The sequence below is a fragment of the Myotis davidii genome, unplaced genomic scaffold (genome assembly GCF_000327345.1).
Source record: "Myotis davidii unplaced genomic scaffold, ASM32734v1 scaffold86, whole genome shotgun sequence".
In the NCBI taxonomy this organism is placed as follows: Eukaryota; Metazoa; Chordata; class Mammalia; order Chiroptera; family Vespertilionidae; genus Myotis; species Myotis davidii.
This window is the reverse complement of record NW_006298058.1, coordinates 1,288,035-1,313,713: the sequence shown is the minus strand read 5'-3', so window position 1 is coordinate 1,313,713 and position 25,679 is coordinate 1,288,035. Positions and strand designations below refer to the sequence as shown.

General features: G+C 44.3%; 1 protein-coding gene across 1 annotated transcript in view; it reads right to left on the bottom strand.

The window, feature by feature from the left end:
• KIAA1217 (KIAA1217 ortholog) overlaps positions 1 to 25,679 on the bottom strand; it is a 331,386-nt gene that overhangs the window by 63,299 nt on the left and 242,408 nt on the right. Inside the window, exon 7 of the mRNA XM_006773828.2 lies at positions 4,048 to 4,883. Within this exon, the coding sequence (XP_006773891.1) occupies positions 4,048 to 4,883 (836 nt within the window). The remainder of the gene's footprint in view (positions 1 to 4,047; positions 4,884 to 25,679) is intronic.

The following is a 25,679-nucleotide window of genomic DNA, read 5'->3' as shown; positions in this document are numbered from 1 at the left end:
CAGTGGTTTCCAGCTGTGCCCCAAAGAAAGCATCGCCACAGACTTCTCGGTCTCCCTCCCGTGCTTCGGTAGCTTCGCGTCTTAGATGTAAAAGTTGACTTCAGAGCTTTATAAAAAGAGCACTCTCAGGTTTATTTGCTTTTTAAAATCATTTAACTGAAACAGAAATTGGTTTGGCACTTTATAGGACCCTATACTCATGAAGTTAGACATTTAGGCATTGAAGACTCTTTTAAAAATACTTCCACAGATTCAATATATCTGAAATAACATCACGGTATAGGTGAAATAATAGACTATAATTTTGTGCTTCAGTAAGTGTTTTATGTTCTTGTTTTTAAAAAATTTCATGGACATAGTACTCACATTCATTGTTTTAAACATAACATCTACCAAGAAGGTTCTCTATATTCTTTCCTTATTTCTTCATAATTGTGCTAATGTATTAGCTAGGGCAGCTATATTTTAAATGGCATGTATATATTTAGCAGTTAATTATGCAAATTCTACCATGATTACTATTGTAAATATCCTTCAGGAGCAGTTACTTAGCATCTAGTCCTGAAAACATTTGTGGAAAATTCTGGTTAAAATGCTCAGAATTCAGTTATTTTCTCAGTGAAGGTGGGACTCATAGTTCTTATGCACCAGGCAGAATATTTCACATTGATAAAAAGTATGGATTCTTTAATGGACTTGAACATTACATGCCACTTAGTGGCTTTGTGACCTTGGGCAAGTTACTTCACTTCTCTGAGCTCAGTTCCCGCATTTGTAAAATTGAAATGATGATAGTACATACCGGTACTTCACTGAGTCATGATGATTATATCCCAAGATGTGTAGAAACTACTTAACACAGTGTTTGGCCCATAAAAGGCTTTCAGTAAAAGCTAGTTACCATCAGCACTCTTCTTCTTAAAATAGTAGTACTTATAAAATAAATGTAGTACTATAGTACTACATTGCAGCTCAGTCACTAAGCTCTCTAGAAGAGTTCAGAACTACAGTTGAAGAAGAGGAAGTATGGCTATCTAGGTAACTATGGGATGATAGGTGGGAGTGCTGATAGCAAAATTTCCAGACACAAGACTTTTTACTAGAGAATGGTTCTATACACACTTTTGTCATGTGCCTGGGTTAAGGATGTTTAGGTGTTTCAGTAATGCGGACTCTAAATGCTGATATATGTGCATGTGTGTGTATATTTGTGTGTGTGCATGTGTGCACGTGTGTGTTGGCCTACAGGAAAAGGGAATCTAGCCTGCTCATGCATGTACAAGAACTCCAATTCCACCCTCTGAAGATAAGCTGGTTAACAGGTGAGGAATCACCTCGGCCAGATGTGAGATAAAATTCTTCCTCTGTTATTTCACATATCAGGGAATAAAAAAAAAGTAAAATTATGTTCATAATTGTAATCATATGTCAGAATATGATAGCGATAATGACAGTATAGTTTAGGTGAACATTATTCTTTTTTAGTCAATTTTTCTAATACTTGTTATTCTAGAAATAAGGTCATTTGATTTTCTAAAAAGGGTTTCTAACATATAAAACATAAATCCATCTACTTTTCCCAAGCTTTGGTAAAATAGAAACCTAAAGAGGAAGCAGAGGCCCTAAAAGAATTCTGATACTGCTGAAGGCTAAAATTCTTCATGACTTTGATCCAATGTAGAGAAGACTCCACAGAGCAGAGAGTTCTTTTGTTCCCTCCCATAACTAGGTGCTGTAAAAAACTGGGCTCAGCCTGGCGGGCGTGTCTCAGGGGTTGAGCGTTGACCTATGAACCAGGAGGTCGTGGTTCGATTCCCAGTCAGGGCACATGCCCAGGTTGTGCGGACTCCATCCCCATTGTGGATGTGCAGGAGGCAGCTGATCAGTGATTCTCTTTCATCATTGATGTTTCTATCTCTCTCTCCCTCTCTCTTCCTCTCTGAAATAATAAAATATATAAAAATTAAAAAGAAAAACCTGGGCTCAGTGATGCTCATTAAGTTATAAACATGTGGTAACTGCATGCTGGGAAAGAAGTCATACACTGTCATTGACCAAAACGTGCCTACAGCCCAGCAGGGTGGAAATAAGCTTAATATGATCCATGGTGGAACCAAGCTCTCAATTCTCTTTGACTCACAAGGTGAGTCAGCATGGTGGTGGTGGTGGGGCGGGGATGGTGGGGAGGATGGATTCTAGCCCTCACATAGTATCCTGGAGATGAATGATTTTTACTGTTTCCTTACTAAATTCTTATGATTCTAAGTCCTTCCCTTAAGTGACTAGCTTTTCCCACCAGCCCCTTACAGCCCACCCCAGAGGACGTGTCACCCTTTCTTCAAAGCACAGGGCACAAGCTTCTGAGCAACAAGGCACATCTTGGTAGATTTCCCTCTAGTTGTGACATTGGTCTATTCCAATAAGCCTCAGTATTCCCATAGCCATCAGCTGCCTGTGTTCCTTTCTTCGAGTGTTAGAATTTCACTTCCTACAGCCTTTGGAAAGCAGAGAATACATATCATTTCCCAATCCTTATTTTTTCTTAGTCCTACATAATCAAGCCAGTCACCACTGCTAGTATATTTTTTTACTCGTGTGCAAGCATACACTTTGTTAAAGTATTAATGATTCCCAAACGACCATGTTCATTCCCTTTCCATCCTCCAGGAATCTTTCTGCTGTGCCTGAACAGGTAAGGAGAGGCAGCCCTTTCATGATAAAATTCTGCTAATGAGGACAGGGCTTTCTGATTTGTGTGTGAAAAAGTAAGATAGACAATTCATATTACATTCACAATTTTGGCCTTCTTTTTATAAGTTTATGTAATAGTAGTAAGTGATATTACCATTTTTAGTGAGGAACAGGTAACACTGCTTCTTATAAGGTGCTGAATGATTAAATATGTAGATCATTTTTCATACATCTTCTGGATTTATATGACAACTAGTTTGGGATGCATTTTTTGACTAGATATTTTATGATTATAATTATTACGTTGATTTCCGTTAACCAAGTCAGGCTAGAGAAATTCCCTCTATCACAGCGGTTCTCAGCCTGTGGGTCGCAATCCCTTTGGGGGTCGAACGACCCTTTCAAAGGGGTCGCCTAAGACCATCAGAAAACACATATATAATTACATATTGTTTTTGTGATTAATCACTATGCTTTAATTATGTTTAATTTGTAACAATGAAAATACATTCTGCATACCAGATGTTTACATTACGATTCATAATAGTAGCAAAATTACAGTTATGAAGTAGCAACAAAAATAATTTTATGGTTGGGGGTCACCACAACATGAGGAACTGTATTAAAAGGTCACGGCATTTGGAAGGTTGAGAACCACTGCTCTATCAAAATTAGCTTTTCTTTTACTATATTAACTTTGGAGAGTTTTAAAAATGTAGTAGGAAGGTTCTAGACTGGCAAATTATAATAATATGTATATTAAAACAGAAATTAAAATGGCTGGAGGGGGTCATTCACCAGATAATTTTGCTGATCTCCGTATCACTCTGGAATGAGCAGTAAATCTAAACCATCCTATTTTTATGCAAATTCATGTTTTATCACTCTCGATGACAACCAGTAACACCTTCTTTCCATTTCCCCAAACCAGATGGGAAAACAAAATCTCACCACACAAGGAAAAACACAACAGCTACACCTTGGGCCACTCGCTCCTTATTTTCTGTGGCGGATCGTTATTATGAACTCTGGATTTCTGGGTCTGAATGGTTTCTGCTAACCACAATTTTCTTCCAAATTATTCAGATGTAGTTATGGATGACCCGGTCTGACCCCCGCCCAGGAGCCTGCATTGACCACTCCTGATGCGTCTGACCTTCTTGAGCAGGGCCGTGGCTCTGCCTTACTTGACCCCCAACAATTTAGAGGCCGCGGACAAGGTTGGCCTTTGGGTCTCGGCTGAGCCCGCCGCGGCATCCGCAGGGCACAATGCTCAGCTGACATCTGTTCTCTGAGGAGCAGCGCTCAACAACACGTGGGCACAGCCCCCCCTCGCCACCCCCCTGCCCCCCTTACCTGGTCTCCCTGTCTTTGGGGATCGTAGCGGTGCTGTAAGCAAACATTTGCTTCTCCACTAGCGGAGGGCCGAGGTCCATCAGGCCGGAGAGTCCTGGCGCGGTCCGTGGCTTTTCGATGTACACCAGGGTGCCAGGCTCCTTCTTGAAGGACTGGCGGCTGGGCGAGGCCCGGTCCGGCTGCAGGGTGTGCGGGGGCCCGTGGGCGTTGTGATGCGCGTGCATGTCCACCATCCTCAGGTCGCCCACGCGGTGCGGGGAGGCGGGGGGCGTTTTGGAGCCCAGAGTGGGTAGGTGGCTGTCCGGGTATTTCCTGGGTTTCTGCCTGTACAGGGACTGCTCCATATGCATTTCCGCCTGTAAGGCCGGGCTGCAGTACGCGCTCGCCGACCGGATGGCGGTGCGGTGATAGGCGATGATGTGATCCGGCACGTCCAGCGGGTGCGCGCCGCCGTGGGAAGAGGCGATGCTCATGCGTCCCTCGTGGTACAAGTAAGGATCCGCGTAGAAACCCTCGTTTCGGTACATCGCCATGTTCTTGCCGCTCAGGTCTTCATCGGGCTTTACGTCTCTTCTTTCCAGAATGGCGCTGGGGCTGGGGGAGATGGACCTGGACACGGGCAGGCTGGAGAGCCTGTCCCTGGGGATGGTGGCGTTGCCGGGGACCACCATGGGGCGGCCGCCCCCATAAGGAATTCTGGATGGCGAGGGAGGCATGGAGTGGGGCACGGGCGTGGGGGGCGGAGAATTTGGAATGGCGTGGGCTGGGTGCGCTGTGGACCCAGGTCGAGAGGCCGCGGGGCCATCTCCTCTGGCATAAACAAGTTCTCTCTGCATCTGAAAATAAAACAAGAAGTTAGAACATGTGCTTTGATATTCACATCTTTTAGAGAAGCCCCAGGGGATAGGGTAGCTGCCCTGATGTGGGAGGCTGCATGAGGGCCCTTGTCAGATGCCCACCCCTCATCCCTGGGCCCTGTAACTATGTCCCCTTACATGGCACAGGCACTTTGCAGACGTCCCCCTTTAAGAATATTGAGATGGGGAGACTGTCCTGGATCATCGGGTGGGCAGACGGCAACAACAAGGGTCCTTATATGTGACAGGGAAGCAGAAGGGTCAGAGGAGGGCAGATGTGGTGCAGAATCAGCGTCAGAGACACTGGAAGATGGTACCACCGGCTTTGAAGGTAGAAGAGGGGCTAAAGAATGCAGGTGGCGTCTAGAAGCTGGAAAAGGCAAGGGCATGCATTCTCCCCAGGAGCCCTCAGAGGGAGAGTGGCACGGCCAACACCTTGCTATTGGCCTGTGAAACCCACCGGGACTTCTGGTCGCCGCAGCTGTACAATAATACATTTGTGGTGATTTAAGCCACTAAATGTGGTATTTTGTTACAGCAGCCACAGGAACCAAACACACCTGATGTAGAACTCACGTTGTCCGGTTTGGAGGGAAAATTGTGCAGTGGTTTAAAATTTGAGGTCATAGCTTCTTAGAGACACTTAATAAATGTGGTCCAATGTATCAAAAGTTCTAAAGTTGTGTTCTCTAAACCTTGTTCCGGGCACATTTTCTAGTATCAGCCCTGGAAAATAGTAAGCATCTTCCCCATCTGGTGCAGCCTAGGGACGGGACCAAAGAGGAAAGGACACGGCTAGGGAAAACCTGAAGGGAAGTTTCACTCTCCCTCACCATCTCCTTACTTATTTGAGCCTAGGAGGCTGGGAGGAAATAATGATCCAGGGAATAAGGGTGCAACTGGAGGAGGGAGAGAAGATGGAAGGGAATCCCAGGCATGTGGGAGAAGGAACAGTGCCTCCTCTGGGGCTGCCATGTGATGAAAAGAAGCCAACAGGAGTTGGCCACTGTAAGCCCGGTGCTTCCTGCTCAGGCAGCAGGGACTTCTGGGCTGTGTCATTACCATCAGAGAGCAGGGACTCCCACAGGGTCTCCCATTAGCTCTCCTTTAGAAGAAACGATGATTAAAGAATCAACGACTCAAGAATCATAGATTCGACACATATGTAATATCTTAATCAATAAAAAAAATATTAAAAAAAATCATAGATTCTTGGCAGACTGGTGGTTGCCAGAGGCCAGAGGTGAGGGGTGGGTAAAAGTGGTCTAAACATATAAACGATATAAACTTGTAGTTAAAATAATAAATACAATAAATAAGTCTGGGCATATAATGTACAGCACGGTAGCTATAGTTAATAATACCGTACTGTATATTTGCAAGTTGCTAAGAGAGTGATTTTAAAAGTTCTCATCACAAGAAAGAAAAATTGTAACTCTAATGAGCCGATGGACGGTAATTAGACTTACTGTGGTGATCCTTTCTCAATATGCATACATGTCCGCCTGAAACTAATATAATGTTATATGTCAAATATATTTCAATAGGAAAAGGGATCAACTTAATGGGGAAAGGGAAAACTAATTTGCAATTACACTGCTGTGTTCAGCAAGGAGCAGAATAAGAAATACAAATTAATTCAGGATATGAAGATTTGATACTTTCTGTTTTCATCAAAACCCAGGAGATTTTCCAGATGGACCTAAGGGAAGGGACAAACGGGCTTGGCACCTCCCAGGTCCACTCTTTAAGTTCTATTTGTGTTGTCACAGGAGCCCACATTCCTACCCAGGCTTCTGGGGATGTGACAGACAAGGAGGACATACATGACTGGGGGTGGGTGAGATAGGGGGAAGAGGAGAGAGGAGGTGGGCTCAAATAGATGAGAATTAAGATGAGGCGCTGGGAGGCCCATAGTGTGGGTGATGGGGAAAGAGAGAAGAAAAAGCAGAGGCAACAGAAGGTTGAAAATAAAGCAGAGCCCAGTACCTTGAATATATACTGATGCCTTATCTTACATATCCACTCATTTAGGAAACGGTATTTATCAAGCACTTGCTTGGAACCAGGCATTATTCTAGCACACAGCTCTCAGAAGCCCCCAGTTCCTACCCTTAAGAGAGTGCTCTTGAGTATGGCTCTGAGAGGAGAATGCGGGGAAGAACCGCAGGACTCCCAAGCTTCCTTGTTTTGTCTTTGGGAAGACCCAGCAGTGCAGAGCCCCTGCCCCAGGAGTCTCACATGTTATGAAAGATTTAATAATGGGAATGACCAATACAAAATGCAAGCGAGGTGCAAATATGTAGCAGCCACAAGAAGCCATTCAGGCTACCTTATCTGAACACCATTGGCTTCACTTCTCTGCCCTCTTGGGGCGGGGAACTATTTCTGGGGGCCCAGGGTACGCAGGCTCCTCAGTGGCAATTACAACTTTATTCCATGCCTTCCACCTCTCAATACACACACAGTCCCACCAAAATAGCAATAGGCCAGTTGGTTCCCCGTCTACACTGAACTTGGGATATCCTCAAGCTGTCCTCACCCCATTTTCCAGGCTGAAGCTCAAGGTTGGGATCCAGGAATGTCAGCTCCACAAGGCCCAGCTGGTTTTCTCTCTGATCACTCACTTGACTCAGTTGCTCAAGAGCATTCCCAGTTCTCATTCCAGAATGGCTAGACTAGCCACCTGACAGAAGTTTTGCAACAGAGCAACACAGATCCTCTATAAATACCTCTCCCACTCTACCTTCCATAAGTTACGGCTCAGTGAAAAGAAACTAACTACCAACTGAAAGCCTAAAGCCTTCCGGGGAGTCTGGTGGCAGTAACTCAGCAATTGAAGCTGCTTTACGGCCTAGAAACTATAACACATCCACTGATCATTTTGATGACTAATAAGTTGTAACAGCTGTTGAAATAAAGTCTTTAAACAAATTGGAAGACAAAAAAGAAGAAAGAAAGGTTTGGGTTAGTGGTGAGCAAAGCAGACCTTCACAGGTCATCAAATACAAGAAGGACTGGCTCAGCCAGCAGGGCGTGTCTGGCCAAATTCCTCACACAATCAGACCACACAACGCAATAATCAACCCAAATGAACGCAACGATCAATTTATCACCTAGATTCAGACATGCCACTGTGTAGAAAGTGTAACAGTGCTCAAGAGGAATCAGGTGCTACAAATGGTAGGCACTATTATCCTTATTCTTAATTCCAAAAATTAAAGGGGGTTTCAGATGTCTAGACCCCACGTAAGATAAACAGAAATCCTAACTGCGTTAGTCACTGCTCCCTGTTCTTTTTCCTCTTACCTGGCTTCATATTACATCTTGATTTTGGGGAGCCTGGCCCCAATTAATACCCATCAAACACTTCCCCCCTTTTTCTAGCAATAGAGTAAAAAGAGACATCAAGATTCTGAGGAGTACAGAACTGTCTAGAAGGATAAAGAATATTAATGAAAGAAAAATGTGAAATTAACTTTACTTCATGACAAATTGAGTAAATTTCTTTTAAAACAACAGGGTGCCTGCATAGGTATTTTATTTATTTTTCTATATAGGTATTTTAAAAACATGTTGGGTAAGATGAAAAGAAGTGGTTCAGAGGTACATCATACAACTAACTTTTAACATAAAACATGCAGCAATATCGTTAGATGTTCTTGATGTCATTTGTAGATGAATTCAGAAAGAAATGTAATAGTTAACAACAATTTGAATACGCAGTGCATTCGTATTGGGAATGCAGGTGATTGATCAAAATATTTAACATCCAGTAGCAAGAACTGCATGGGTACCACGCAACCAAGAATGGGACTTCAGCCATGGAGGATGGATCCTGGCCACAAGCATCAGTATCATGTGCCTAATGGTAATGCTGTGTACCACTCCTGCCATGTCCACTTCAAAATAACCTCGCCATCATCCAACAGGGCTCCTGGGAAAATCACTATCCACCTGAGTTATGCTTAGTGCAGGTGAATACAGCATTCAGCTATGGCAGAAGAGGTAATCAAAAGTTGAATGTCTCCCTCAGTGAGAGTGACTTAGAGGTTGAAAGCCTTTGGCAGAATTCTTGTGTTGGTTTGCCAAGCTATGACGGACTTTCCAAGACTGAGTTCTAAAAAAGAACCCTGATAATTTCATCCTTGGCTCTACATAGAGCCCAAGGAGAGAATGACATGATGTTCCCATTATATCGTGGGGAATGTTTTAAACTTACAACCAGAATGAACCCTTATAACTGGATAACTTGGGTTCATACACGAAAGGATATGGATTGACCAAAGGCAACTCACTCAAGATGAGGCAGAAGGTATGGATGGGGAGATGAGAAGAGAGAATCTTTTTCAGGTCTTCAGGGTGATCGTCCATGGAGACTACTGGCTATTCTGATAAAAAGTGGACTTTATAGACTCCAGAAGATACTGATAGTCTGAGTGAACTAGGATGATATCTAAGAGTCTATAATTCATAGTTTAAATAGTCCAAGCCTTTTATGTTGATCTCATGGAGATCTCTTACAGTATCAGGCACATACCCAGTTTCGTTTTGTTTTCTGTTTTATTGGCAAATGAATAAAGAAATGGCATTAATACATACTGGGATTTTCCTGCACTAGTACTCAAAGTCAGTCCTTTCAGGAGAAAATTATATTAAACTTTAAGGTAAAATAAATAAGCAAAACACACACACACACACACACACAGAGTTACTATGCACCTTAATATACCTGAATCCCTTATTTCCCACCAATCTCTCTGATGCTACTAAACTACTCTGTCATCTCACTTCGCTTAGTAAGTTAAATGTATCTGGATATGTTATATCACTGACATTTTTGCCCCACAAGATTTCAACAGTAACGTCTTCTGTGAGCTTTAAAGAATTTCATTTTTCACCAGGAAAGGGATGACCTACACACAAAAGTAAAGGTTCTCTTAACACCTTACCAGAATACAACACAGATATTCCTTTGCCTGCGCCTCAGCCCAGACAAAGAAAACGGTCGTTTCTTGCATACTGGCAATGGATGAACAAGGCGGTTCTCCATCACTCATCTCCTGTGCTGGGCACCGCCGCTCCCTCTCTCCATTACTGCCCAAACCACTGCTGTCTCGGGGTTGAGTCCTTCTAGTTCTTGTAAACAGCACAGTTTCCTCCAGATCCCAGTGCTGGGCCCGGCTCAGGCTGCTGTCCCTGACCACAGCTCCCCTCTCAATATGCTGTTTGGCCTGAACTTCCTAAAGACCAGGAAAAAATCTGGGGCAGTATCAAATGAATTGCCTGAAGTTTGAGTTAGAAACCCTAACATATATCCAAATTTTATTTCCCCCCAATACTGTAAGTTAAATCAAATATTACTCATTGAGAAATTTTTTGAATGTAAGATAAGAGGGGGAAACATCTTACAATTATTTCTGGGGGGAAAAAATGTAGCCTAAAAAATGTTTATTTCCAATCATTTTGGGAACTGTCTCATGTAATCATGTCTTTGTGGCGTATTTAAAATACATATATTGTTGGCAGAAAGGGAATATTATGTACAGTTTATTTTACTTCAAGCTCCACCATTTCAAGTCTAGAATTTGTAAACATCTCACTCAGTCAGACTACACAATGAAGTAACCCGGCAAAACTGAAGAGGATTTTAGGAGACGTTCACCGACAAAGAATTAAAGCCACTTACTTTTTCTTAAGCCAATCACCTGTATAACTAATGCCGTGAGAAATCGCATTGGCTCAGCTCCCAATTACACGATTCCTTTGTTTGCTGCCTTCATCTAAATCCTCAGTTCCACACTTGGATATGTTAGAGTTTTCTCTTCAGAGAAGAAATCCCAAAGGACACAGATCCTGAAGCGTCCCCCAGCTTGTGTTCCCAACCAGTAAAGACCATGTCGTTCTGCTCAGTCTTCTGAAAGAAGCGGCCTGGGGCATGGATGAAAAGTCCTCCTCCCCAGGATAAGCCAGTGTCTCCTCCCCTTGGAAATCAGTCACTGAATAACCTCAGCCCACATCCAACCACCGGCTCCGGCGGGGTGACTCAGTCCTTTAACAACTGCTTACACGGAAAACACACACCAACCAATGAACTCCGGGAGGCCCAGGTAAATGGGTTAACAATGGGGGAAACATTACAAAATAGATTTACTAAAGCAAACACGATCATTCAGACCAGCAAACAAGCAGCCAGCACCAATGGAAACCATCCGAGAACCCACGGGCTGATTACCCTGGGGTCCAGCTCTCAGGTCGGCGCTCCGTGGAGGGCGGGAGCTGCTAGGAAACCGGGGTGGACCCGCACCCCACACCTGCGCTGCTGCCAAGACTTTTGAAGTCTCTGGATTGGCAACGGAAGGAAACGTGAGCCAATTCCCCTGGTTTATAACACCGGAGGGAAAACAGGAGGGAGGAGGCTGTCTGTGTATTCATTAACCAGCCTCGCTCACCGGGCTGAACTTTGGGTAGCAGCCATTAATCAGTCCTGTGCAGTGCCAGGCGGGGAACATACCTGAGAGGAGAGGAGAAGATAGACGGGGCCAGCCAACGCTTGAGCAACGAGGGGATTCGAGCGAGGAAACCAGAGCCTTTGTGCCCCACCCTCAGCGGGATGGAGGCCGGGGTAGTCCTCGAGGCCTCCTAGCTATTCCCTCCAGGTGAACAGGCGCAGGGACGTGCGCTCCCAGCAAGAAGGGACTTGTGCGGCGCGCAGGGCGCACAGGCACGAACACATTGCTAGCAAACGCTGAGAGAGAAGGAAGGCATGCATTTCCTTAGCTCACAGGTAGGCTCTGCTAGTCTGCCAGCTGGCTGAGCCCTGGGGGCTGGTGCGAGGGAAAGCTCCCCGAGTGGAAACCCAGCAGAGTCCCTGCGCAGGCCGGGCCTCAGGCCACCCTCCCATGACCACACTCTGGGCAGCCTGCGCATTTTTCAAACATTTCCTGGCTTTTAGAGGTTGTCCTCGCTGACCGAAAGAATTCCATGACATCTCTCAAGTTCATTTTCATCAGCACTGCAGGCTTTCTCAAAACACTGTTTACTGCCACCGAGACGCTCTGTGGTTATTAAAGCGGGGGAGAGGACGGAGCACATGACATGGCCACCCTCCTAAGATGTCTCATTAGAAACAATATTTGGACGAAGTGGTTGTAACCGATGCCACCTAAGAGGTCGGAAAAGAGAAGAAGGAATGTGAAAACCCTTGTTTTGATTTTTAATCTAATCAGCAGGCGCTTGTTATTTCTCGGCGGAGTATGGGAAGCGCGCTATCAGCCCGGCCGCATCTGGTGTACATTTGCAGGTTTCGTTTCTTCAGTCCAACGTGAGCTTTCCAGGAAGGGGGAGGCGGGGGCCGCTCTCCCCTGTCTGTCTGGTTAAGCCATGAATCCACCGCCAGCACATCCCTAAAGACCCTGCGTTTGGCATACAGTACACAAGACATCCTAGCCATCGGGCTCTTGCAGTCACTGACCCGCTGTTCCTACGTGCAGGGCTGCTTGTGCGAGGGAACAGAAGCCAGGAGCCCGGGTCACGGCCCCTCCCCACGAAACAGAAGCACTCAGCTTGCCCTGTCGCTGTTCGGCTAAGTGACTCACGCCTCACTCCACACATTAGCCCGTGTCAGCTATTTTAGAGACAGGTGGCTTCTGTCAGCCCCGCTACCACCTGAGTCCGTGGGCGCAAGGTGAGAGACTGTCTGGCTCACCTCTCCACCGCCTCCTTCCTTTTAGGTCCAGAGCGCTCTCACTTGCAAAGTGCTCCCGGGCAGGGCCTGCGGAGCACACTGTGGCTCCGTCATTAGCAGAGCAGTAACTCCCTGTCAGGGGGTTGAAAGCTCGCCCAACCCTGCGGTGAATCAGGATGAGTTAAATGCTCTCTAGTGAGAAGCACGCAGCTCACCCGGAGGAGGAGTTCTATATCCTCAGCGCTGCCCAAGGGGCCAGGGGAGCTGATCTAAGCAAATCCTGGCTCACAGGGACCCTCCACGAGGGGCGTGCGCACTCCAGCAAAGGGGTCTCTCAGGCTTAGTCACCACAACCCACCGCGAATGCCCCCCACGCTGGCCCTCACTTCAGCTGACCCTCCTCTGCAGGCCCATCCTAGGGACGCTGCCGCCTCTGTGAACCTGCTCTTCCAGCCGCGTGTTCAGGGTCCTACTCCTCAGCCTCCCACTTCCTTTCACTGACGGGCACTTCAGCAACGTGGAAGCAACGCATTTCTTTTGAGTTATTATTAAGGAGGGAGAGGCTGGTTATTTCAGCATTACCTCAACAAGAAATACTTTTTAGGCTCTGGAAAGGCTGAGTCTTGAGAAATTATTTCCCTTCCTTATTCATTTCTTGATTGCCTTTAACAAAATTACCTATGTTAAAGGAATATCTAAAATGTACTTATCAACCTTAAGACCATATTATGAAGGGAAGTGATTGTGATGTTAAAAAAATGTCAAATTCATCTTGTTTACACTGCTAAATTTGTTAATGATTAAGAAATTACATATGTGTCCAACCTTTTAATATTGCACTTGATCATAAATGGAATGTTTCCTTATAGTTGTAGAGTTTACAGTCAGCCAGGCTTCCTGTGGTTCTGGATGAAGTCCGTATTGTTTCTCTGAGGTATTAATCAATTGTTGTGCGCGGCATTAATTTCCCGGTGTTTATCTCTGCCGCCATCTTAGTTTCTCCCAAATTCATCTTGCTTACACTGTTAAAACTGGGAAGATGGTCATTTGTGAGGTACTAGTGAACCTTTTAATATTGCATTTGATCATAAATGGAATGTCTCCCAGACATGAGACAGACGGTTGCCAAAATTATTTTATTCTCAGGAAAGAAATGGTGCAGTCAGTGGTTAGCTTACGGCTATATTTAAGATCAGTGTATTTCCACAAATATTTTGACACAGGGAACTCCGCGGAGCCCTCTAGTACTGGCCCTGGTTGCCTTAGCATTGTGTCCAGTGGTGATTCAAGACCTGTCTGGCACAGAGGAAAGTAATGTTAAATAAATCATTTAACTTCCAAGGCATGACTGTAAGTGTGTCAAGCTGCAGGACAGATAAAAGAGAAATGTCCTTCCCTCATGGATACTTGATCTTCTGTTGGGACACTCCTGCATTATCCAGGCCAAGGGCAACCTCCTTTTGTACCTAAAATAGTTACAGTTTGTAAAATGATATCTTCTTTCTATCACTTGCAACAGATGGTGCAAACAGGGCCTTCTCATCAGTTACCTCCGTTTCTGCACATCAGCCATTTCTTGGATGGACACTGTTCTTTTATACACAGGAATTCCCTTCGGTGTTTCCAGACTTGTTGCTAGTAGCAAGTCACCTCTGTCACCCGAATATTACTTTCAGTTCCTTAGGCTGTGTCTTTCTTTTTTAAAAAAATATATTTTATTGATTTTTTACAGAGAGGAAGGGAGAGGGATAGAGAGACAGAAACATCGATGAGAGAGAAACATCGATCAGCTGCCTCCTGCACATCTCTTACTGGGGATGTGCCCGCAACCAAGGTACATGCCCTTGACCGGAATCGAACCTGGGACCCTTCAGTCCGCAGGCCGACGCTCTATCCACTGAGCCAAACTGGTCAGGGCTGTGTCTTTCTTTTTTTGACAGTTCTCTAAACTCCTGTTTAACTTGGTAACATACATTCTGCAAAATATTTATTTATTTATAACATTCCTTATTCTACAAAGGATACGCTTGGACACACACACACACACACACACACACACACACACGATATTCATCCAGCAGTTTGCAGCTTACCTAGTGCTTTCAATTGTGATTTCATTTCATGGGCCTCAGACATACCATCTGATGGGTAGGAAATGGAAGTGCAAGGAGTTGAGAACCAGAATCAACTCCCCATTGCTGGGAAGGAGTGAAGCAGCAGAATGCCCTTCTTCTGCCAGGCACTGGGCCACTGCTTCCTTCGAGTTCAAGTGTAAAATCGCGGGTGTGTCCTCCAGGACTCTGGGAGCTGCTCTGGGAGGAACTGTGTTCCCGAGGCCTTCCCTACTGGGATGACTGAGGGTTTGTTTGAGTTCTGACCTTCTGTGTGGAGCGTGGCGAACTCTGTTGGAGAATGACTTCATTTACTTCACTTACAGGTTGAGGTTTTCTCAGCAAAGGAAAGAATGACTGGGACATACCAGTGGGCTTAGGAGCCAATTACCCAGATACTCTCTTGACTTACTAGGAGGTTTTATCTTCCTGCCTCAAAATTAGTTATATTAATTATATAATTAATTATATATTGTATGTACCTAATATACACATTGGTATTTATTATGCTTATTCATTATACTTACTTATATTATGTATCAGTAATTACACTATTTATATATCATTTCATCACTAGTGATATGTGTATAAGTATGTATATTTCCATTAGTCACAGGTACTAAATTACTAATGGGATAAAATATCTGGGCCTTATCTGATTAATACTTGTTACCATTATGACCCCAATCCTGCTACTGGTGACATTCCTGGGACCACACTTCTCAGAGTTGCTGGATCACTAACAGAAGCATACATCTCCGTCCCTTCTCCTCTGTCCTTCTTACCTTTTGTTAGGGAAACTGATCAACTTAATTACGTTGCAAATTTAAAAAGCTGATACAACATGATATACCTTTAGAATAATCATCACAATGTCAGAATAAAAAGTATATACTAGTTTGATGATATGTCTTCAATATATCTGAACTTAAGCAACAAATTGATGATCTATATAGAATGTTATGCTTTATAGCTGCAGCTTAAAAAACTAGGTGTTTTTTCAGAGACTGTTGCAGGAAATAGTGGTAATCAAATTGATGAATGGTAGATGCCAAGCTAGAGGACAAATGATCCTTTATTCTTGTTCTGTCACTGTCCTCTCACAATGTAGCTACTCAAATCTCAAGGCTTTCGTTGGTTCCTCTAAACCCTCTCTCACGTGTCAAGCAGTCTCAGCTTCTTAGCACCAAGTGCCCAGTAGGTTTAACCCCTTCCGGTGGCTTCTGTCTCCCCTGCACAGCTCCTCCTTTCTGCACAGCTTTTCTGAAGCCAACTCTGTGGACCTGGGTTATAATAGTGGCCCTGGAATCACCCCATTGCCTGCATCCTGCTCTGTTCTTATATTGATTGGAGTAGGATATGTGCTGGTGCTATTACGAAGTAATAGAACACACACACAACACACCGGGAGCTCTGTCAGCAGAACCCATTTTAAAGGGGATTTTATGGATGGCTTCTGATGAAAGGTTTTTTAGTTGTGCCATTATTTTGATCCTTGGCTGAACAATATTAGCCAATCTGTCAAAAGGAGGAAGGGTTGTGTGAGGGAAGAGCTCCAGAGGATAACATGGAGGGACAATAACTCAAAAAATCCACCAAGTTCAATTTTCCCTCAAAATCAACATGAAAAAACAATGATGGAAATCAAGATCAAAACAGTCCAGGTGCCAACTCTTCTTGGGTTCAGAAGAGCCACCTGTTCTCCTCTTAACAGCAACGTTTGAAGCCAAAAGAAGTTCCATGGGTATCCCAGGTATACTGAATTAGTGAACTGGGAAAAGTCTCTCCTCTCATGTAAGACTGTGAATAGATGTTATTTGTTGTGTAACTATATAGGCTCATGAACTTTCCCAATTCTCACTAGTTATAAAAGAATTTAAAAGGCTCCATGTTTACAAATTAAATGAATATAACTTTGAAAGCCCATCTGTTTTATTTGAGTTTGTCTGGAGTCCGTGGCCCCTAAAGCCCCCATTCAGGGGTCCCTTTGCAGTCAATGCATCACAGTGAAGTGCGAAGAACACGAAACAGGGAATCGTGGAAACTGCATTCTGGTCCAGGTGTTAACATCAGGTTTTTAAATATAAACAAGTGTCTGATCTAGACTATCTCCAAGGCCCATTCCAACTGTAACATTCAGTGGGTCCACAAAGTACTCATTGAGTAGCCACTACATATGCAATGCCCAGGATTCAGGCTGATGATGAAAAAAAGATCTGTACGACTTCATACCTACCTTTGAAGGGCTTACATTCTAGTAGGAAAAAAAATGAGGCCCGTACATGAATATTCAAAATAAGAAAAAGCAAAAATAACTTTGACAATTATCAAATGAGTGCAACAGACAAACACTCTTGGGATCTACATTCTTCTGGCTAGGAGAGCTGAGAAATAATTCTCTGAAGAGGTGATATGTAAGGGAGTCCATAAATAGTGAGCAGAATTTCAGTAGGTAAGAAGAGTTTCCTTTCTTAGGTATTCAAGGCAGGAAGTAAGGCACCTTCAGAGACAGGAGGTGGGGGAGTGCCTAGTGTCCTGGAGCAATGGGTTGATCTCTGACCCAACGAGCAATTTACTCGAGGACAGTGGTTCTCCAACTTCTTCAGCACGCATCAGAGTCACCCGGAGAGCCTGCTAAAACACAGATCACGGCTCCACTTCCAGAGGGTCTGACTTAGCAGGTCTGGGTGTGGCCCAAGAATCTGTATTTCTAACAAGTCCCTAAGTGCTGCTGACCTGCTGGTCCAGGGACGGCTCTTTGAGAACCACTTCTCTCGAGAGAAGTGGAAAGCTCACATCAAAATCTCCACTCAGCTGATTTATTAAGCTTTGGGTGGCAATTATAATTAACCTAGAATTTCTTTACCTATAAACATGTTCAACTAAATATGCTAGGAGAAGATGGAAATGGGGAAAGGAAACTCATATTTTTGGAAACTTCCTGTTTACCAAATGCTTTCCAGAATTTCCTCATTTAATTCCTAGCTCACTCCCACCAGACAAATGTTATAATCTCCACTTTATAGATAAACTGGGACCCAGCCTTGGCCAGGTGGCTCAGTTAGTTGGAGCATCATCCCGTACACCAAAAAGGTTGAGGGTTCGATTTCCTGTCAGGGCACATATCTAGGCTGTGGGCTCCATTCTTAGTTGGGCGTGTACAGGAGTCAACTGGTTCCTGTTTCTTACATTGATCTCTCTCTTCCTCTCTCTCTCTCTTTCCCCTTCCTCTTTCTTTCAAATCAATAAAGACATATTCTCAGGTGAGGACTAAAAACAGACACAAAATACTGGGGCCGAGAGACTTAAAGTGTCTTACCCAAAGTCAAAGACCGGGGCAGGGGCCCATGAAGAGCCAGAACAATCCTGCTCTCTAGCGTTAAGAAGTCAGTGCAGTGGGAATGCAGACTGGTGCAGCCACTGTGGAAAACAGTATGGAGTTTCCTCAAAAAAATTAAAAACGGAGCTCCCATTTGAACCAGTGATCCCACTTCTAGGAATATATCCCAAGAAATCAGAAACACCAATCAGAAAGGATATATGCCCCCCTATGTTATAGCAGCACAATTTATAATAGCTAATGGCAACATGGAACAGACCGTCCAACCTCAGAGGGAAGGGGGGGGGGTGGGATGGGCGTGTAAGAGATTAACCAAAGGACTTGTATGCATGCATTTAAGCATAACCCACGGACACAGACAGTAGGGGGGTGAGGGCATGTGCTGGGGGGCTGGGAACGACTGGGGAGAGGTTAATGGGGAAAAAAAAAACATATATAATACTTTAAACCAGCGGTCGCCAACCTTTCGGACCCCATGGACCACCAGTGGTCTGCGGACCATCGGTTGGTGACCGCTGCTTTAAACAATAAAGAATTAAAAAAAAAAGAAGTTAGTGTAGAGGCCTGACCTTCCTTGAACACTCTTCAAAGGAAAGCAATGGTCCAGCGATTGCTAAGATAGGTATTATTTCCGTCTAAAATCAGGTCCAGAAATACCTAAACAAAGTCATCTGTATTGAATGCTGCAAGAGGTACAAGAGAAAAGTAGACCAGAGCATATTACTGTTATCTACAAATGTGGGGAGAAACTGCCTTCCAAATGATGTCTCCAGGATACCTGTGACCCCCACAAGAATGCTCCATTTCAAAGGCATACCTTTGTGTTTTCAGTTCAAATATCGAGCCAGCCAGCCAGCCAGCCAGCCAGCCAGCGGACATGGCGCAGAAATCTGAGCTGGTCAGCAAAACCACTGCTTCTCCTTATTTGGATAAATAACAGCCTCAAAGACAGCCAGTTTGGGAGTCATGCATCCCCCAGGCCTGGCATGTGGCACGCTTCTCTGCCTGCCCTGCTGTGCCACGCTGTGCCTTGCACAGACGCTGGGCAGTGGCAGCCAGCATGGGCCAGTCACTGCTTCCCCACAGGTCCCGGTGCTGCCAGGAGCCTCCTCCTCAGAGATAAGAGCTGCTTCCCTGCGTCCCAAGGACAAACTGCCAGGCTTTGGGCACTCCTGCAACGGAGGCTCTCAGGAGGAAAAACAAGACAGCTGCCAGTCCAGTGACTCCGTGTAAAGAAGTCACGCTCCACATCACAAAACGCCCACCTCCAGCAAAGGGGCAGCAAAGGGGTGGTCTAGTTGTTCCCCCCAAACACTACCCCTTATCACAAAACGCCCACCTCCAGCAAAGGGGCAGGGGTGGTCTAGTTGTTCCCCCCAAATACTACCCCCGAGAGGAAAGAACCCTCTGCCACACAGAAGGTGAGGCATGGGAAGAAAATGCTTTGGAATCTGTGAAGCGCTTTTGGAAGTTCATGACCAGCATCAAGAACTTTCAACTCACTGCAAAGAGAAACAAGCTCCAGGTTGACCCCAAAGTAGCATGTCTTCCCCCCCTGCCCAACTCAATTCCAGTTTTTTTTCCTCCTTCTTCAGATTATCCTTTTTCTTCCTTTCCTTCCCCTCTTTGAAAAGGAACCTTGGGCAGAGTTTCTCCCAGAGACGGTAGGAAGATAGGGGTCAACCAACAGACAAAGGGAGTTTCTTAAAATTAGGGCAGGACGGTGGCTTGATTCCTCTGATGCTCAACTTTCACGTTCCCCTTCAATGTGCGGAAGCTACAAATTCGTTTCCAATTTTTTAAAAAAGGGTTAGTCAACCTCTCCGGTCAGTACCCCTCCCCACCTTGATGCCCAAGGAAGGGTGTGGAGGGATGAGCTGGGTTATGCGTGAAAAGGCTTGGGTTCTTCTCGTGGGACCTGCTCAGCCGTGGTCTCCGGCCGAGACCGTGGTCCTGCCACTGAACTTCCCTGGGGCTCTGGTTCAGGTGCTAAGTCGGCTCAGGAATAGCTTGTATTCTTACCCCCCTGGTGCCGTGGACATCACACGAGCTAACTTATTTGTATATGGCTTCACATGCAGAGAAGTGTGGTCAATGTGTTCTTAAAATCACCAACAAACATTTATAGGCTCATTCAATGAATCATGAGAGCAAAACAGATAGAAAGACAATACCTACTTTAATACATTCACAGGAGGGTAAAGAGGATGGCACACTCTCTTCTGGAGATATAAGAGCTTGTGAAGTAATGGAAATTCTAAATGCCGTGCTGTCATATTCCAAAGCATCATCCTTGAGAAAAACGCCCAATATATGCTATGAACTCACATTCAAGAAGGTGCTTGTACCCATTCTCATTCCCAAGCGAACTGGCTACTCTGAACCCAGGCCAGGTTGGTTAAAAGACTTCCCCATCCACTTCATGCTGATAGGATAAGTACATTCCAATATCAATTATTTATAAAATTCATGGTGGGCAATTATACACATCTCCTTCCCTTCCCAGTTTATCTCCCGGGAGAACCTGTCTTCAGGAATGAGAAGAGAATCTGTGACGTCACTTGCCTGTGAACAGAATAAAAGTTTTGGTTGGTGGAGGAGGAGGTAAAACCAACTAGCGAAAGATCAGTTTTTGAAAGCTCTCAGAATGTCACTATATTGTCCATTCTAGTCTTGTCCCATATTTGTATTAAAAACCGTGATCTGTGTGCCTTAGATCTTGATAGAAAACCATTTATCTGTGGTAGTGCTCAAAAAATAAATTTTTTTTGGGGGAGGGGGGACGGGACAGGCACAGATGTATAGCACAGTGTAGTGATTTAATAGAAATGTTTGTTATTGAGCATATATGCCAAGACAGATTTGCATGTACAGATACTCACTGTATCTACTTTAAAATATAAAAATGTTTTGGTAGATTTTATAGTAAGATGTACTATGTATATGAGTAAAATGCTGCAGATCAAAATTCTCTGCCAAAATTAAAAATATCAAAATAACCACTTCTGACTCATTGCTATGCTGTAGTCACAAAGTGGTACTGAATAGAAGCTTATTAGCATTTCACTCAATTTCTTCAGTTCATTGTTACAAATAATAAAAATACAGACACATTTTAAAACACCATATTTCAGTCTTAAAACGGCCAGATTAACATAATTATAGCCGTAGGTTGCCAATAGTGGCACGTTTCTCATTTTCGCGAGAATGCAGAGGTTCTCCCAGATCGCAGGCTAATAGGCTCCTTGGTCTGGATATAGAAGTGAAATCCGCAGCAAGTTTCTGAAGCATTAAGATCCGAACCCTGGAGATACCTATGAGTGACTTGCACTGCAGTGGAGCAGTTTTTTTGTTTGTTTTGTTTTGCAGTGACACAGCTGCTAAGAAATATATTTTTAGATTTGCTTTTAAAGCAATCCGAACCCTGGAGATACCTATGAGTGACTTGCGCTGCAGTGGAGCAGTTTTTAGATTTGCTTTTAAAGCAGCAAAAATGGCATCCACTTTGCGGATATGCATCTAGAATGTCCCCTCAGTCTCTAGGCTGATGGGTCAACCATCTACCGAATGCCCTATTCAGGTGCCTTCCTCCTTAGAATGAGTACAAAGAATGGCACCGGGCGCAGCTCGCCTCGCACCTCAGAGGCGAGTTGCAGAAAAAGCACTCACTGCGCCTCAGCCCTGTAGATCAGGCCCCTGCTCTTCCGGAATTACTTCATCATTGACATTGTTATGTTTGGGTTTTTCTTTGGCAGCTCTTCCTACTATGTCAAGGGCAGATGGAAAGGAACAGGTTCAAAGAGTTAAATCAGAAGAAGGGGAAGCATGACCTTTGATTCACAGGAAAAGACAAACATAAAAGGGAAGAAATCAAGTGCATGAGTCGATCAACCGAGTGAAACATGCTTTCTGCACTTCGGGACCAGGGCCTGTGCTAGAGCTTCCTGGACAAGGGGAAGGACCTGTGGCCTCAATGACACGCTGGGCGTTCACTCTTCTTATCAGAAAAGGCCTTAAGTAAATCAATCTGCACGAAAGGGACCGAGGAAACAGCTCCTTTTGTGCCAAATACCAAGATGCTGGAGGTCTTGAGAGCACTTAAGCGAGAATTCGATTTGACCCTGACATCCAAATGGTTCATTTCTTCAACGGTATAATCTTTAATAATGGTTTACTCTGCCCCTCTATGAACACCCAACTCCGGCTTCGTCATAATGCCTGGGTTTCTACACTTCACTCGATAACAAGATATTGTCACTCTTTCTGCCAGACCCTCACACCAAGTGTACTATCATGCTTAAGTCAATTTTAAATGGACTTTCTTTTTATTTCGTTGTGACAAAGCAAGAATATTCATGAACTTTCAAGTTCTTGGCACTACTTATCTTTGCAGTACTCGTTAATACAACATTATTTAATTAATAACATTTAAAAGCTTGTTTCTTCTATGTGCCACTTAGAATCATTGGCTCCAAGGGAAAAACAGTTTTGGAAGTAGTTTGAATAGTCATACATTAAAGTTTCAAACAGAGTTATTGTCAGAGCCTTAGCAAAGAGGCCGACTTTTGAAAATAACACCATAATACTATACAAGCCTTTAAAGCCAATGTTATTTTATTCAAAGTATCTCATAATTTGAAGCAGCTGCTGTTTTTCAGTTGTCTTGATGGCTTGCTCTCCTTCAATAAAATATTGAATGATATGAATCGCGTTAGTTGAGAAACCCATTTCTTTCTGGTCCAGGCCCATGCATTTCTGACTATTGAGCTCTGGCCACACCACAGCGTCGTGCTGCTGTCTGGACGCTGAGTGAAAGCTGGCTGTGCTCAGCGACTACAATGGGCGGCTGAGAAGTCAACGGCATAGTGTTTGCCTGAGTCAATCAAGAAAACAACCCTCGAGAGGGTGAGAACCTAAAGAGGAGAGCCCTGGAAATGGACAAAAGGCTGGTGTAAGGGGCTAGGGGGGCCTGGGATCCAGCCCTATTTTTGTCACTTCCTTTCATTGTGGCCTTAACCAACTCACACCAGCCATGCTAGCCTCCTGAGTCACAGCTGGCGGTGACAGAGTGATGAGAGGTGATGTGTAAGTCCTTTCCACCTCTAGAACCCTGCTTCCAAAAAGCCAGGCCTGTTTCTTCAGGGAGCGCCAACGACACAGGCCAGATGTATTTCCTAGTCACAGGAGCCAGCCCCAGCTCCTCAGCGCGGACAGTGTCACACCTGCAAATCACACGCAAGCAAAGGGATCGCCAACCCCACGGGGAAAAAGCAGGGCTTGCCACCAGGCAACATGGATCTTAAAAACATTTCTTTTCTCTTCAAAAGATGAATGTGTGCCCTCCCCAAATTTACATAAAAGTAACACAAGCTCACCTGAGGGATTTGAGGAAAATTATGGAGAAAAAAATGGTCACCTGGAAGCCCTCTGCAGGGTAGGATCTTGGCCCCGAGGGAGCCTGTACTGATATGACAGGAAATGAACTCTATAGTCCAAGCTGCCCTGACGGGTACCCACAGAGGAGACATTCAGCCCCAAGGAAAAAAGCAACAACATATAGGTACAGGGGATACAACTGGAAAATACCAGGACATATGTTTGCAGTCAAAGGCCATTTCTGCTAGCACCTATATTTATGAGCCAAGAAACGGGGTGTGGCTTGGATATAAAAAAGCTCAAGTGTGGCATTAACCTTTCCTGAACTTTCTAGCAAGGCACAGAGCTCTCAGGAGCTCACCCCAGTGGCTGCTGAAGGAGGAAGGCTGGTTCCAGTCAACAGTCAGTGGCATTGGTTGCTTAGGCAGCCCCAGGCTTTATGTAGAAATGGGGCTGGAAGCAAGCTGCTTAGATCCCGGAGCCCAAGTGCAGTGCTGCGATGAGCAGCCGCATCCCCTGTGGATGCCGCTGGCAGTCATTACTTCGCAGCACAGGTCACCAGGACATTTCTGTGGCTGAGTGGCTGTGTCAGTCTTCAGGAGGGGCTGAGGCAAGCAACAGTCCCTGCCTCTGAGTCGGTTCAGCTAGCTGTCCTGACTCCAGAGCCCTCCACCTTCCGAGTTCTTTAACGTTCTTCCTGTCCACCTCTTTCTAGAGGCCTGAAAGGAGAGCAGGCGGGCACTGCAGGCAGTCTCCATTCAAAGACGCTCCCCCACTTCCAAGTCAAGCTCTCGAATAAGCCCCCTGGTCCCACGAGAAGTTTTATGAGTGCACAGCACACGAAGCAAAGAAGGAAGCGTAAGAAGGAAACAGCCCTTTATCCACAGTGCTGTTTGCTATCCCACGTCATCTGACGTTCACTGTTTTCATTTCACTCTAAGTTGTAACCAGGTCCCTGAATAACAACCAGTGTGATACTAGGTCTTGGATGCTACAGATCTAAAAAATATATATATATCCAAAATTGTTCTAAATAATTTATTGTGGGTGCTGTCTCCTCATCAGGGAGAGCATCTCACCAAGACCCAGCTTTCATTCTCTTGTCTGTCTTTTCCAAGAGATCTCTTAGGTTTTGTTAAGCTAAAGATAGGTAAGATAGAAATAAGCTGTAGAAATAGAAAGTAAGTGGTAGACGTTAGAAAATAAGCGGTAAGAATCAATCCTTTCACACACACACCCCGCCCCCTCCCCCACTCAGGGTCACTGAACCAGGCTGAGCTGGCATGGCACATAAGGCACCCTGGGGCTGAGTATGCCATGGCCGTGCTGGCTCCCCACAATTTATCGTGAAGACAGTTAAGCATTACTTATTTATTTATAAATCATTACTTCCAAGATGAGTTATCTGTATCTGACTCGCGACTTGGAGCTATTAGCTCCTGGTAAGGCTGTGCATAGTTGGATTCTAAAACAAGACCTGTAGAGACAGTCAGCCCGGGTTTGAATCACAACTTTGCTACCTACTAGTGTGTGATCTTGTTATTAATCTTTCTCAGCCTTTGTTTTCCAATCTTAAGATAGGTATGATAGCACCTACGCCAAACAGTTATTATGATGATTCTATAAAATAACGTATACTATTTAGACCACATTGGAAAGCAACTTCTCATGTATATGAACTCATCTCTAAATTGGGATAATGGTATCCATACAGTTATTCGTAAGCTGATCCATGCTCACATGTACCTTTAAAATGAAACAGATTGATTTAATAGAACATTATTCTTATTAAACTTCTTTAAAAGAAATAAATGCTAAATATTGTGATTTTAATTAGTGCAAGAATAAGACAGAATAGTTATTCTGAAGTAAATATAATTTCTGCCAAAGGCTTTTTTTAGTCAATTATTAAACCCAGTAGAAATGAAATATATCTATTATGTTATAATGTCAAAACTGTAGAATATTTGAATGTTATTCATAAAGCTTAAATTGATATTTCTTTTTAAAATGTAAAAATCAAGATAAAAGAGCTATTTTTATTTTAAAATCTAAAATGTTTAATACAAGGAAAAAATCAAGAAAATTTCCCTGGACTATGAAAGGACACATGTTAATCTCCACCCCCCATTTGTACCACGCCTTCAAATTCTCTACATTTGTCTCAGAAACTAAATACAAGTGAGCATCTTCGTGAAAACACTGAAAACTGTCACAAAACACATAAACTGATGAGATCTGTACTAGCAAACAATGCTGAC